The sequence below is a fragment of the Nicotiana tabacum genome, chromosome 17 (genome assembly GCF_000715075.1).
Source record: "Nicotiana tabacum cultivar K326 chromosome 17, ASM71507v2, whole genome shotgun sequence".
Taxonomy (NCBI): Eukaryota; Viridiplantae; Streptophyta; class Magnoliopsida; order Solanales; family Solanaceae; genus Nicotiana; species Nicotiana tabacum.
The window spans coordinates 127,430,639-127,444,725 of NC_134096.1; the positions used below are offsets into that span (position 1 = coordinate 127,430,639).

Sequence of the window (14,087 nt, forward strand, 5' to 3'; positions counted from 1 at the left end):
TTTTAGAACCCTATCTCACTTTTTTCTACTTATTAAATAGGCATTGCTTCAACTGTAAAAAAATTCAAAGAGTTTAGGAAGTCAGCAAATCTTAAAAGAAAATAGAGACTATTATCTAACAACTGAAACAAGAATAAACGCGAAATTAGCTTATTGAGGAACAATCACTTATATTTTTAGGGAAGAGGACAAAGAAAGTTAATATTTGAAAGATGAAGTGTCCCTATTTCATTCGAGTTTTTTATTTAATAAATTTTAATTATTGTTTTTATCAGATTACCAATTAATATTCATGAATTTTTTTATCTTGTGACATGATTGTATAGATATTTTTTTCATTATACTTAAACTTTCATTTTGTAAAGAGAAACCATCTCGCAGCTGCTTTCATAATTGGGCTTGAAAATCAACGGGTAGAACTTGGAAGTAATTTTATATATTTGATCAAATGTGATCTTTCTTATACTTTATTAAAAACCATTTATCTGTAATAAAGACGTGCTCACCATGGATTGTATATCACAAATGGTCCTACGTGGTACAGTTATTATCTTATAAGAATTATCAAATTCTCTTCATTCCTGAAAAGGGTGATGTAAAATCTTGTTTTCTTGTTTGATTTAGATATATACTACTGTATATAACTAGTGTCTAAAGAAAGGTATGAGAATGTTTGTAAATGAAAGCTATAAGAAATGCTTAAAGAACTTGAAATTGGAATGACGGAAATTTATCTGATTTTTGTTTAATGATTGGATGATCCTTCACCTTATAAAATACATAGTTATACATATAGAGACATGGTCCGACATTTAATTCCACACCACTACACAATCATGTTCCAATCTTATTCCTAAAATTTAAGCCCAACCTAGCTAATGTCCTGTTGGTTTGATTATCCCCATTACACTTCGGCTAACTACATTGTTATCAAATTGACTCATAGCATGATATTACCATCCTTGATTAACAATAGTAACTGCTCCGAGTACTCTTGATAGTCCATTGTGGGGCTATAAGTTGGATGGATCTTTACACAAATAGTCTGATATATTCATTATTTACTTTTTCTAGCTATATGCATTGATTAATATATAATTATACACATATAATATATAAATTATACGTATATTATATCCCCACCGATCATTTTTAATTTAAGATGAACCGTTATTTGGATTAATTCTTCATTTCGGAAAAGTCCATGCTACCTGCCGAATTTAGCCTAGTACATAAAGGACAAGACTAAGTTATTACTCCATCCGTTTACTTTTACTTGTTTTTTATTTCTCACTTTACGCATATCAAGAGAGGATAATTTTTTTTTACTGTTATACCTACAATATTTATTACTTATTTCAAATCATTTTCTTAAATTTAATAAAATATGTATCATATTAAATTATGTAATTTATTTATTATTTCTTAAGGTACATAAAAAATTAAAATATTACGAGTAAAAGTGAACAGGGAGTACTATGTTAAAGATCCTTCTAATAAGTAATACTCCTAACAGAAACTGGGAATTAGGAAAAGATATTTTCGTCAGCGCCGGAACATTTTGTGGCGGGTAATTAATTCAGGCTTATACTGAGAACAAACAGCAAGTTATCCATGGTAGGCCAGTGGTTGTTTTTCCTGCTCAGAACCCTTCCCCACTAAAACCCACACTTTTCCATCCTGAAGCAGTAAACGTACGTCTCTGCAGAAGTTTGACAATTTTTCGCTTCCAAATTTCAGTCAATACTTTATATTCCAACGAGATTTCTCTTTGTGGGTAATAATATGATTGTGCTTTAACTATTTGTTTGATTACAGATGGAAGGAAGTACAATCAAGGAGGAAAATGAAGCGGGTATCAGTATCAGTCAGAAGAAGAAAATATTTGTAGCTGGTGCAACTGGAAATACTGGGAAGAGAATTGTTGAGCAGCTTTTGGCTAAAGGTTTTGCTGTTAAGGCCGGGGTTCGTAATGTTGACAAGGCTAAGTCTATCTTACCTGAAGCAAACCCTCTTCTTCAAATTGTCAGTATTCTTGATTTCACCCTTAATTTTATTTATTTTTTTGAATTTTTGGTTCCTCAATTTGTGATTTATATTTGCTATAATTTGGATGCATAAATGGCTAGCTTTAAGTTCTTAATATTACTATTAATTCAACAATTTGTCCTTCTTACATAAAGTATCTGTTTGATCGATACTAATGAAAAGTGAAATGACAAATTCTTAATTAGGATGGAGTTGTTATTGAAACATATACACATTTACAGGAAAATCTGCTTAAATTTGTTTACATTTGGAGCTTAACAAACTTGGTGCTCAGATAATCCAATTTTTTCAGTTGCTAAGCAGCCAGAAGCACTTCCTAATTTTCCATTAAAAACAATAAGTGGGTGCTGGCACTTACATTTATAGTTTTAAGTGCATGAGACTTTGGTATATTCAAGCACTTCCTGTGTTTTCCAAAAAAAACAATAAGTGGGTGCTGGTACTTCAACATTTATAGTTTTAAGTGCATGAGACTTTGGTATATTCAACAACAACAAACCCAGTAGTTTCCCACAAGTGGGGTATGGGGAGGGTAAGATGTACGCAACCTTGTCCCTACCCCTGGAATGGCACCTTATGGACTCTTCGCTCTATCTGTCGGTGCTCTAGCTGTATTGAACGCATGGCGTAGCTAGGACCCTTCAAAGATATTCCATTAGTAATGAAAAAAGGGGTGGAGGGGATCCGGGAGGGTATAATACAGGGTATGAAGAAAGGTATCTGCCGATAAGTGGAAGTCATAAAAAAGAAATCTTCGATTCAAATTAGAGAAATGCTGAGCTTTATCCGCTACCTTCCAAACCAAAAGGGGATTCCGCTCCTACCGCTAAAGCATTGTTTCGTGGGTGGGGGTAGAGCCTCTAGCGCCAATGTCGATGAGAAGCTTTCTTTTGATCCGGGTTAATCTCGTCTTCTTGAAGGGAAAGTAAGAGAAGAGTGAATGAAGACCCCCACGGAGTGCTTGCCCTTTCTTTTAAGAATAAAGATCTACTGGATGCCCGGTGCCCACCAAAGCACAGACTCTACTCCCCTATTACCGGGAAACCTACAGAAGTAAGAATGGGATCGACTCCCTCCACGGTCCCACGAAGATCTCTACGTACTTGTCCAGGACAAGTGAGATCTTCGGTCTGCGTGCCTGGGAGCAGCTCAAACAAAGAAGAGTCTGGTCCGGTCTGAATTCAGGCACGGCCCGCCCGTCTGCTGCTAGGTCCTCTCTTTGATCATTCCTGTGTTTCGGTGCTTGCCCTTTCTTTTAAGAATAAAGATCTTCATCGATCTCCACTACGGCTGACTCTGGACGGTCTGTCCAAGGGACTGGAACCCAAGGCTCTTCTTAGTCTAACATGATTGTTGTAACCTCGGCGGGTTGCTCATTGGATTTTGATGGAATTCAGTGACAGTCCACTCCACTATATCTCAGGAGTAGTCAAAGGAAGTACGGCGGTTCCTGAGATGGCAAAGGTAGGGCATCGGGACCCTGCGGGCTTGGGACCGTGGTAATGCAGTCTTCGATAAGAGCTGTGGTGCTGACCACACTAGGTGCTACCGTGGTGGTCATGGGCCAATATCTCGGTGCTGTTGAAGGTAGCTGAAGTGTTCACGTAGGTCAAATAGCTGCTGTGGGGTGTATGGGCATGTCATTTGAGACTCAATACCTTGCTTTTTCAAATACCCCTCATCCGCCCCAGATAAACTACCCACCTCGCAGTGTCCCGCCTCCCCCCGAATGATCGGTGCGGCGGTTAGGCACCTTTGATTCATCGACATTGGCGCTAGAGGCTCTACCCCCACCCACAAGCGGGACTTCTTTGGGAAAAAGAACTTGAATGAAATGCGTCCGGGTTCATTTTTGAAAGATGGTCCCCAATCTATGAAAATGAACTTGTCCCTAAAAAAAGAGAAAAGAACTGGAATGGGAGAGGATGGTCATTGAGAAAGATGCCTTAACAGGTTGGTCATCTGTCAGGAAGATAGTGAGTAGCAAAGAAGGGTAGGGTTTAAAGTTTAGGGTTTTCACTTCCACGTCCCAGCTCGTCGAAGCTACCGCGTATCGATTGAAATTTCCCTCCTCAGCCGGAGGCGGAACCGGCTCCCCCTGAACCATGCTCCTTCCCCATATGGAGTTCGGAACCCAAAGGCAATCGTTGAGTGAACTGTATCTTTTTTGTGTTAGTTGACCTAAGCCGCACCCTTACTGCTGGGGTGGACAGGGGCATGCCTGACTCTTTAGAAAGTATACAAGTGTTGAAAGAGTGAAGTCTGGGGACCCTCGGCTAGAGAACGACCGAAAAGGAAAAGGTAATTGCAACAAGTAGGAATAACAACAAGATAAAATAAGATCGAATCCAAGAATGCAGTCAAACTCTAGGTAGTAATAGCCATCTATGAATAAAAGATATCATACTAACACTAATGCTAGCGAACTGAGTAAGACAAAGAGAAACACTCAACTATTTACGAACATTCTACCCTAATCTTTGACCTCCACACCCTCCTGTCTAGGGCCATGTCCTCAGTCAGCTCCAGCTGCGCCATGTCCCGCCTAATAACCTCTCCCCAACACTTCTTATGCCTACCTCTACCCCTCCTGCCACCTACTAAGGCTAACTGAACGAAAGGGAGTTAATTTTATTAATGAAGTAGTAGCTCTTTATATAGAGCAAAATTACAACAACAAATCTTCTGGAAGATACAGATACATACAACATAACAAACTCCTAAAGTAAAGGCTAACAAAAAGATACAGATAAGGGCAATGTTAATGGATAAGGTTGAATCAGATAAGGGCAATGTTAAGAGTCCTTTACACGCCCCCGCAAGGTGGGGCTGGTGTCAACCAGACCCAACTTGGGATACATACGTAGAAATGTAGAACTGGGCAGCAGTTTCGTAAGAATGTCTGCAACTTGATCTGCAGCATGAAGGTGATGGGCCTCGAGAACCTTAGATTGCACAAGCTGACGAACTAAGTGGAAATCTATCTCAACATGTTTCATACGGCTATGAAAAGCCGGATTGGCACAAATGTAAGTAGTGCTCATGTTGTCACAGAGAATGCGAGGACTGGACAGTGGAAAGTGAAGCTCACGAAGCAAGTTTTTGAGCCAGACAACTTCAGAGGTTGTAGCTGCAACAACTCTGTATTCAGCCTCAGTAGACGATCGAGAAACAAAACGTTGCTTCTTAGAAGACCATGAGATAGGAGAATCACCAAGATATACAACATACCCTGTTATAGAGGTTCGATCAAGTGGGTCACCGGCCCAATCCGAATAGGCAACTAATTGAGCATCAGATTTTTTAGCAAGCTTAATACCAAGATGAGCAGTGTGACAAAGATATCTCAGAAGACGCTTGACAGCTTTCCAGTGAGAAACACCTGGTTGATGCATAAATTGAGATAATTTGCTTACTGCAAAGGCAATGTCAGGATGAGTAAAGGATAGATAATGAAGCTTTCCAATGGCGCGACGATAAAGAGTGCCATCCACTTTGGAATCCTCACGAGATGTTTCAAAAGTACATGTAGAGGTCATGGGTGTGGGAGCGCCTTTGCATTCAGCCATGTTAACATCTTGGAGAAGATCTTTGACATATTTATGCTGAGGTAAGAGCAAACCATCTGATGTGTGTGTAACCTCAACGCCAAGAAACTAATGAATCAACCCAAGATCTTTAAGAGAGAACCGTGAAGACAGAGCATTAATAATGGATTTCATAGCAGGTGGCTGGTTACCAGTCACAATGATACCATCCACGTAAACTAGGATGTACACAGTAACTCCAAGCTTATGAAGAATAAAAAGAGATGCATCGGATTCGCACTTGATAAAACCAAGGGTACGAATATAATTTTTCAGCTCAGTGTACCAAGCTCGTGGAGCTTGTTTCAAACCATAGATAGCTTTATTAAGTTTACATACATGAGTAGGATATTGTCTAGATTCAAAACCTGTAGGCTGCTTCATGTATACCGCTTCTTCAAGCTTTCCCTGTAAAAAAGCGTTATTAAGATCCAACTGGTGAATGGGCCAGGATAGTTGAGTTGCAATAGCAAGAACTAAACGAACAATTATAGGTTTAACCACCGGACTAAAAGTTGAGTGATAGTCTAAACCAGGGCGCTGTTTGAAGCCTTTCGCAACAAGTCTTGCTTTGTACTTGTCAATCGAATCATCAGGCTTATGCTTAGGCCTAAACAACCATCTGCAATCAACCACATTCCTTGAGGGATCGCTGGGTACTAAGTCCCAAGTCCTGTTTCTAACTAAAGCATCAAATTCAGACTGCATAGCAGTTCGCCAGTGAGGAAAAGATTGTGCTTGTTTAAAGGTCATTGGTATAGGTTCAGGCATGAGTGTGGATTGAACTGATAGGTGAAATTGCTTGGGTTTTAGACTGTTAGTCTGAGACCTTGTGACCATTGGGTGACGATGTGGAGGTTGGGTAGGCGTGGTCGTAGAGAGTGGGGGTTGATTGGTGTGTGGTACAGGCTGTTGGGGGAGTGTGTTTCGGCGTTGGTAGGTTATGGTGATAGGTTGTGTGGTTTGAGGAGCTGCCGAGGTGGGCTGGTTCGAACTTAGAGATGGGTTTTGGTTATCTTGGTCAGAGGAGTTAGATTCAGGGTGTGAAGATTGGTTATGATTATCTTGCCCAGAGAAATTAGAGGAAGAGGGATCATTACCTGAACTTGAAGAGGCACGCATAGGAAGAGGAGAAGCAATTGGCGTATATGCCTGGAAATTGGAAGTGGCAATTCAGAATTTGCACTTAAAGGAGATATATCAGTATTTTCCTTTTTAAAGCTAATATCTTTATCTAATGTATCCCATGCGCGGAATTTATTAGTTTCCCTATATTTTTGAAAGATATTTGCAAAGGGATAATTATTTTCAAAAAATACCACATTTCTAGAAAGATAGATTTTAGAGGTGACGGGATCAAAACACTGATGAGAATAATATTTATTCGAAAAACCTAAATAAACACATGGCATTGACTTGGGTTCTAGTTTATTTTTGGCATATGGTATGAGCCATGGATAACATAAACAACCAAAACTTTTAATAGACTCATAATTTGGTGCTTCTTGAAATAAAATTTCATACGGGCACTGATTATTTAAAACTGGTGTAGTGAGTCTATTTATAAGATAAACAACTTGGTGACGACATTCTACCAACGCAACTCGTTGAGGAGTGTATGGTGGGGAAACCAAGTGCTCAATACCCTGTGTGATTTTAAATAGGAAGTTAAGCTTTGAAATTCACCTCCTCCATCAGTATAAAAAGAAGAAATTTTTGTTTGAAAACGTCTTTCTAAGAGTGGATGTAGCGTTTTAAAGACTTTCAAAACTTCCTGTTTAGATTTCAAAGTGTATAGCCACATGTATTTTGAAAAGTGATCCTCAAATATAACATAGTATCTTTTTTGATCGATGGATAAAATTGGTGCAGGCCCCCATAAATCACTGTAAATTGTTTGTATGGGTCGTTGACTCTTCAGGGAGTTAACTGAGAAAGGTAGCCTGTGGCTTTTATTAGAATTGCAGGAATTACAATCAGAACTAACTCTCGAAAAACTAACAGGAATTGAAAACTTATGCAAAATATTATTTAAAGTGCGACGATTTGGATGACCCAAACGTCAGTGCCACAATTGAATTGGAATAGCCACATTGCACTGGGTATGCCTATCTGGTGGCCACGTGTACAGTCGCCCATTACTCCGCCCTCGAACTAGCGCCATCCTTCACAAGATAAGAAAATGGAAAGAATTCCATGGATGTGTTATTATCACGACAAAATTGAGAGACATATATGAGATTATTTTTTATGGCAGGAGAACAGAGAGTTTTAGATAGGGTAAAGCGATAATTTGATGCTTTAAGTTCAGTGTTACCAGTTTGGGAGATAGGTATGGTAGTACCATTACCCATGGCGATTTCCTCAGGTCTGTGGTAGTCTTGAGCAGTTGCTAGGCTTTGAGCATCTGAGGCAATGTGATGTGTGGCCCCCGTGTCGATGATCCATGATGGTTGTTGTTGTGATTGACGTCCAGCAAAGTTGGCTCTAGCCTGAAAATGATTGTGGGGCTGGCTGCGACAAACTCGGGCAGAGTGGCCAGGACGATCACATAGCTGGCAAATCAGATTGTTGTCAGACTGAGCAAGGTTCTTACGAGGCTTCCATGGTTGCCTCGATTGGGTTGATTGTTGTTTGCGTTATTGTAACGCCTGCTGTTGGTATTGTTGCGAGGTTGAGCAGTAGATCGTTGCGCAATAGCAGCAGTAATGGAATTTGAGAGAGAAGCATGATTATCATGATGCTTCAGGAAGAGTTCATGGTCAAGTAACTTCTCATAAAATTCTTTGAAATCTGATCCAAGACCAGTGAGTATCTTCACAATGAGTTCCTCGTTGGATACAGGAGCACCAGCTGTAGCAAGCTCATCATAGAGAGAGCGAACCTGATGCATATAGTCTGCGACAGGTAAAGCATTCTTTGCAAGACGAGCTAAGCGATCTCGTAGACTAAAAATTCGTGTTTGAGATTTATTGGCATACGCTATGTGAAGCGCATCCCAAGCAGCCTTTGAAGAGGTTGCTGAAGCAACAGATGCAGCAAGGGTAGGATCAACTGAATACAGGATGGTATTTTGAATAAGCTGATCTTGGCGAAACCAGGATAGGTACGCAGGGTTGTCAACAGTTTGATTGTTTGAGGAGATGGTTTGGCTAGGGGCAGGAGTAGTTCCATCAAGATGGCCATAGATATCGTGCCCACGCATAAGCATCGACACCTGAGCCTTCCAGAGGGAAAAATTATGACTACCTGCAAGCTTAATAGGAAGTTGTGTGACAGGGTTAAACTGAACAACAGTGTTGTTGTTCGCAACGTCGGCATTAACAACGGTAGCAGCCATTTGGGTCGGGTAGGGATGAGGAAAAGAAACTAGGATCTGACTCGCAAGAGTACTTTTAAGCTCTTGATACCATAAAGAGGAAGGCTGTAGACTAAATGAAAGTGAGTTAATTTTATTAATGAAGTAGTATCTCTTTATATAGAGCAAAATTACAACATCAAAACTTCTGGAAGATACAGATACATACAACCTAACAAACTCCTAAAGTAAAGACTAACAAAAAGATACAGATAAAGGACACAGATAAGGGCAATGTTAATGGATAAGGTTGAATCAGTTAAGAGTCCTTTACACTTGCTACCCACCGAGGCTAACCGCTCGCAACTTCTAACTGGGGCTTCTATACTTCTCCTCTTAACATGCCCGAACTATCTCAACCTCGCCTCCCGCATCTTATTCTCCACAGGGGCCACTCCCACCTTTTCCCGAATAACTTCATTCCTAATCTTATCCAACCGGGTATGCCCACACATCCACCTCAACATCCTCATCTCAGCTACTTTTAGCTTCCGGGTATGAGAGTTCTTGACCGGCCAACACTCTGCTCCATACAACATAGTCGGTCTAACTACAACCTTGTAGAACTTACCTTTAAGTCTCAGCGGCACCTTCTTATCACACAAGACACCGGAAGCGAACCTCCACTTCATCCATCCTGCTCCGATACGATGCGTGACATCTTCATCAATCTCCCCGTTACCTTGTATTATAGATCCAAGATACTTGAAACTACCTCTCTTGGGGATGACTTGCGTATCAAGCCTCACATCCCTATCCCCTTTCTGGGTACCGTTGCTAAACTTGCACTCCAAGTATTCCGTCTTGGTCCTGCTCAACTTGAAACCCTTAGACGGACTTTGATATATTCAGTTGAACAAATTAATATTACAAATTTAGGTCTAAATTTTTTAATAAGTTTGCCTCCATAAGAGTTTTGTTGTACGGGAACTTTCACTCAATTCATTAATAGGACAGTTTTCTCGGAACATATCTAGAGGATTTAGGAACAAGTACTACTATTTAATTTATATCATGGAGAAAGCCTCACTTTCCAAACTAGAAGCCTCAAATGCAAGTATACATTCTTACCCGCTTCTTCTTATTACATGTCTTGCCTTGTCATTCTTACTCGAGCTATCAAATTATTTATAGGATAATTGGAGATAAAATGAAAACCTTATACCTTCTCTACAGGGAATTTCAGTTTTTGAGTGTCGGTGTACCTTTAACCTTCTAAGTTTAGCCTACAATAAGTCTATCTCAACATTTATAGGACTTGGTGCTACTTGAACACTACAACACTGCTTTATGGATTCCTAGTTTAGCTATTCTGATATAGGCTAAGAAAAGCTCAAATACATTCTTCTGCATATGGGGAAAATAGGGAGTATGAAGGGAACATATACCTTCTCTGATAATGACAAACTTGTTCTAGAACAACCCCCCCCCCCCCCCCCCCCCACACACACACACAAAAAAAAATAAAGGATCTCAATATTGTTCTGATTGTTTTCAGGTGAAAGCAGATGTGACAGAGGGATCAGCTAAACTTACCGATGCTATTGGTGATGATTCAGATGCTGTAATATGTGCTACAGGCTTCCAGCCTTCATTGAACTTGTTGACACCTTGGAAGGTTGGTGCTAGGATTCGTGTATTTGAGGTTTTGTAAAAGCGTATTGTATGTCTCAAATAGCTAAAAGTTAGTGGAGTTGACAAACCAACCTTTGGAACTTTCAATCTAGAGCTTCATTCTGGAGTTAAGTTGAAGCAAAGATTACTGTATCAGCTCTTAAGCTCTGTACTCTTTTAGCTTTCACTTGGGATCTAGAGCATTAAATGAAGAAACATATACAGTACTTGACATTTGGATCCAAAGAAATGCTCCAAAAGACCCCCCAACAAGATTTAGAAGCTTTATATGAAGAAACAAATACAGTGTTTGGAAAATCTATTCCGTGTAATGCTCCAAAAGATAACGGCTCAGCCACATTTCAGCTTTCAATTCTCATTCGCTGACAGCTCAACTTCTGTTCCCAATTACCTAGGTACTCCAATAATTCGGCACCACTCATCTTTCTTCTTTTTGGATCTTTGTTGTCAGAATTGGTGGTACTCATTTTCATGTATTATGCATAAGAAGAGTGAAGCTGAGTTGAGATTAGAAGATGTTATGGTGCCTAATCTCCCCCAACTTGCTTGGGATTGAGAGTGGGTGTTATTGTTTTCGTTTTCATATCTTATGTCATTGAATTAGCAAAGCGTTAGTTATCCTCCATTAACGTTATCCATGTTCACATGCAGATGTCCTGTAACTTTTCATCTCAGTTGTAGTAGTCGTGTTTTTCTTTGATTTTAAATGTGGTGAAAGTCAGCTAATGTATCCTATCATTGTTTTACTCTTTTAAGGTTGATAATTTTGGCACAGTGAACCTTGTGGATGCATGTCAAAAACTTGGTATTGATAGGTTCATCCTTATAAGTTCAATTCTCGTCAATGGGGCTGCAATGGGTCAGTTGTTCAATCCAGTTTATATAATCCTTAATGTTATGGGACTCGTATTGGTAGCAAAGCTTCAAGCTGAGAGATACATACGTAAATCTGGCATCAACTACACAATTATTAGGCCTGGTGGGCTAAAAAACGATCCACCACAAGGGAATATAGTCATGCAACCAGAGGTAACATTATGTAGCTTACTTCCTCTATTGTTCCATTTCAATTTTGTGTTTTAGAAGTCTTTTTTTGCATCTAATGTTCTGCTCTCTCTCTTCCGTCAATGTAGGACACCCTTTTTCGAGGCTCAATATCCAGAGATCAGGTAGCTGAAGTTGCAGTCGAGGCATTACTCCATCCAGAATCTCATTATAAAGTCGTGGAGATAGTGGCAGGTACTGACATCCCTAAACGTCCATTCGAGGAGCTCTTCGGTTCAATAAAACAGCAGTGACTTGTAAACATGCAATTTTTAATCTCTGTCCACTAAAATACTTACTTTGATATGTATAATACTCCCTCCGTTTCAATTTATGTGAACCTATTTCATTTTTAGTCCGTGCTAAAAAGAATGACCACTTTCCTTATTTGAAAACAATTTACCTTTATACAATGATTTATAGCCATACAAAATATATGTGCCTCATTTTACACCAGAAATTCAAAAGTCTTTTCTCTTTTCTTAAACTCTGTACCCAGTCAAATGAGTTCACATAAATTGAAACGGAGGGATTTCTCTTGTGTATATCAGTAAATGATGATGCTGTTGTGATTTGAACCGGGTAAAAGGTCTGCAAATGATCTCCCATATATTTCTCATTACAGATGCTCAAAACTTTGTCATACTGGCTCCGGGTTAACCCTCCTATTTTCTTGGACCTTGTTATTGAAATGGCTGGAAGTGAAAAGATGTAATTTCATACTAGGAAGGAAGAAACAAAGTTGACAAAACACCTACATTTCCCTGTGAATTAAGTTCTTGCACTAAATTAAATTCACAGCACTAGTGAAAGATAAGAGAAAAAGAATTACAATTAGTATTATTTCAGAGATTTCCCCGTTACAAAATTACGCATGTTAATGTCTGTTTGCTATTTAATCGGGAGGTGATTCTAGCTTCTTGTTTGATTTCCATACCAGTAGTATTAGTATTGCTCTTGTATTTTGTTATGCTTAGTTTTCTTTTACTACTTGTTGTTTCTGTTTCTTATTTTCTTGTTTCTTTCTCTTCGGTTGATCTATTTTTGTGTTATTGTCGGTGCTTGCTGCTATTGCTTTTTTTCATTTTCGGAAACAGTCTCTCTACCCTCACAATGTAGGGGTAAGGTCAGCATACACCCTACCCTTCCCGGACCCTAGATGGGGATTACATTGGGTTTGTTGTACTAGCTTCTTGTTTGAGCACTGTCGATGTCATTAATGTTTTAATTATTTTCATGATGACCAAGCATTCACATGTTAAAAATAAAACTTGAAGATTGTAACAGTAATAATTCAACTTCAAAATGGAGTTAAAGTCTCATAATTAAGATGATGGAATCCCAACAAAGCAGTAAAACTTGAAAATGAGAGAGAAGAGAAAAAAGTTTGATCAGAAGAAGAAAGCAGCCATAGAAGCAAAGGCAGCCATTAAAACAGGGACAAACAAAGTAATGGCAGCACTCTCCATTGAAGGTGAAGGTGCAGATGCTTCTGCTCCAGTAGCCATAGCTCCTCCAATATTCCCAAAAGCCATAAGCATCATCATGCAAATGGTGAAAACCATAGCCAACTTCTTCAAACCTTCCATTTTTCTTCAAGAATTTTCACTAAAAAACAGAAAAGAAAAAGAGAACTCTTAGAAATGAAAAAGATATGATTGAAAGTGACTGCCTTGAGTGTGTAACAGCCATGGTTTTTATAGGAAGAGATTAGGTGAAGAAAACAATAATTCTCCCGCTATTTTATTCAAGAATATATGGGGGAAATGTTTTTTTTTAGGTTGGCGGGTTGTCAAAAGTACAAAAACAAAATTAGTAATATTACTTTCTAGATCCAGCCTGGAATGAAAAAATGTTTAAGTTAGTTTTTGCTTTTGGTCAAGTTAATAGCCATGTGCTGATCACAATAATATTTGAGTGATTATCAATTGATCAACTTTTCAAATAGCTTCTCTTAATATTTCTGCGTTTGTAGTCCTATTGAGACGGAAATCATATAGTATTGTAACTATTTAATTGAAATTGGAATAACTTATTCTGGCATTCAACTTACAATATAATTTTGAAATTAATCCAACTCCACATAGTTGAGATTTAATTATCTTCACTTCTTGTTAGGATCATTTGCGCATTCTTTGCTAATGAAGCGAGAGGCTTCGCATCGTTTTAAGGGATAAATCGATCGAGCTTTTAATATGAAAGAACCTCAATTAAGTTTTTTTTACTAAGAAAACAAAATGTTTAATCAAAAAGAAGATTGGAAAGTAAAAGGTGACGTAAGATTATGCATCAGAAAGAAATTAACAAAACCTTTTAATACACTATTAAAAGATTAGTAAAAGATAACTATAGATAAAAATACCGAATTCACCTATTATTGAAATGATAATCGATCAGCTAATTGATGCTCTAAC

The 14,087-nt window shown here is 38.8% G+C and overlaps 1 protein-coding gene across 2 annotated transcripts; it reads left to right on the forward strand.

Moving 5' to 3' along the window:
• Positions 1-1,534: 1,534 nt before the first annotated feature.
• On the forward strand, positions 1,535-12,069 carry LOC142171637 (uncharacterized protein At2g34460, chloroplastic-like). Of its 2 annotated transcripts, none has more exons than XM_075235052.1 (5): positions 1,535-1,617; positions 1,819-2,025; positions 10,493-10,612; positions 11,386-11,658; positions 11,763-12,069. In XM_075235052.1, exons 1-5 carry the CDS (start codon positions 1,615-1,617, stop codon positions 11,925-11,927), a joined length of 768 nt encoding a protein of 255 aa, XP_075091153.1. In that variant the 5' UTR covers positions 1,535-1,614; the 3' UTR covers positions 11,928-12,069. The 2 variants fall into 2 exon arrangements, with proteins under 2 accessions (XP_075091153.1, XP_075091154.1); XM_075235053.1 differs by having other exon boundaries at positions 1,554-1,694.
• The last annotated feature ends 2,018 nt before the right edge of the window (positions 12,070-14,087 follow it).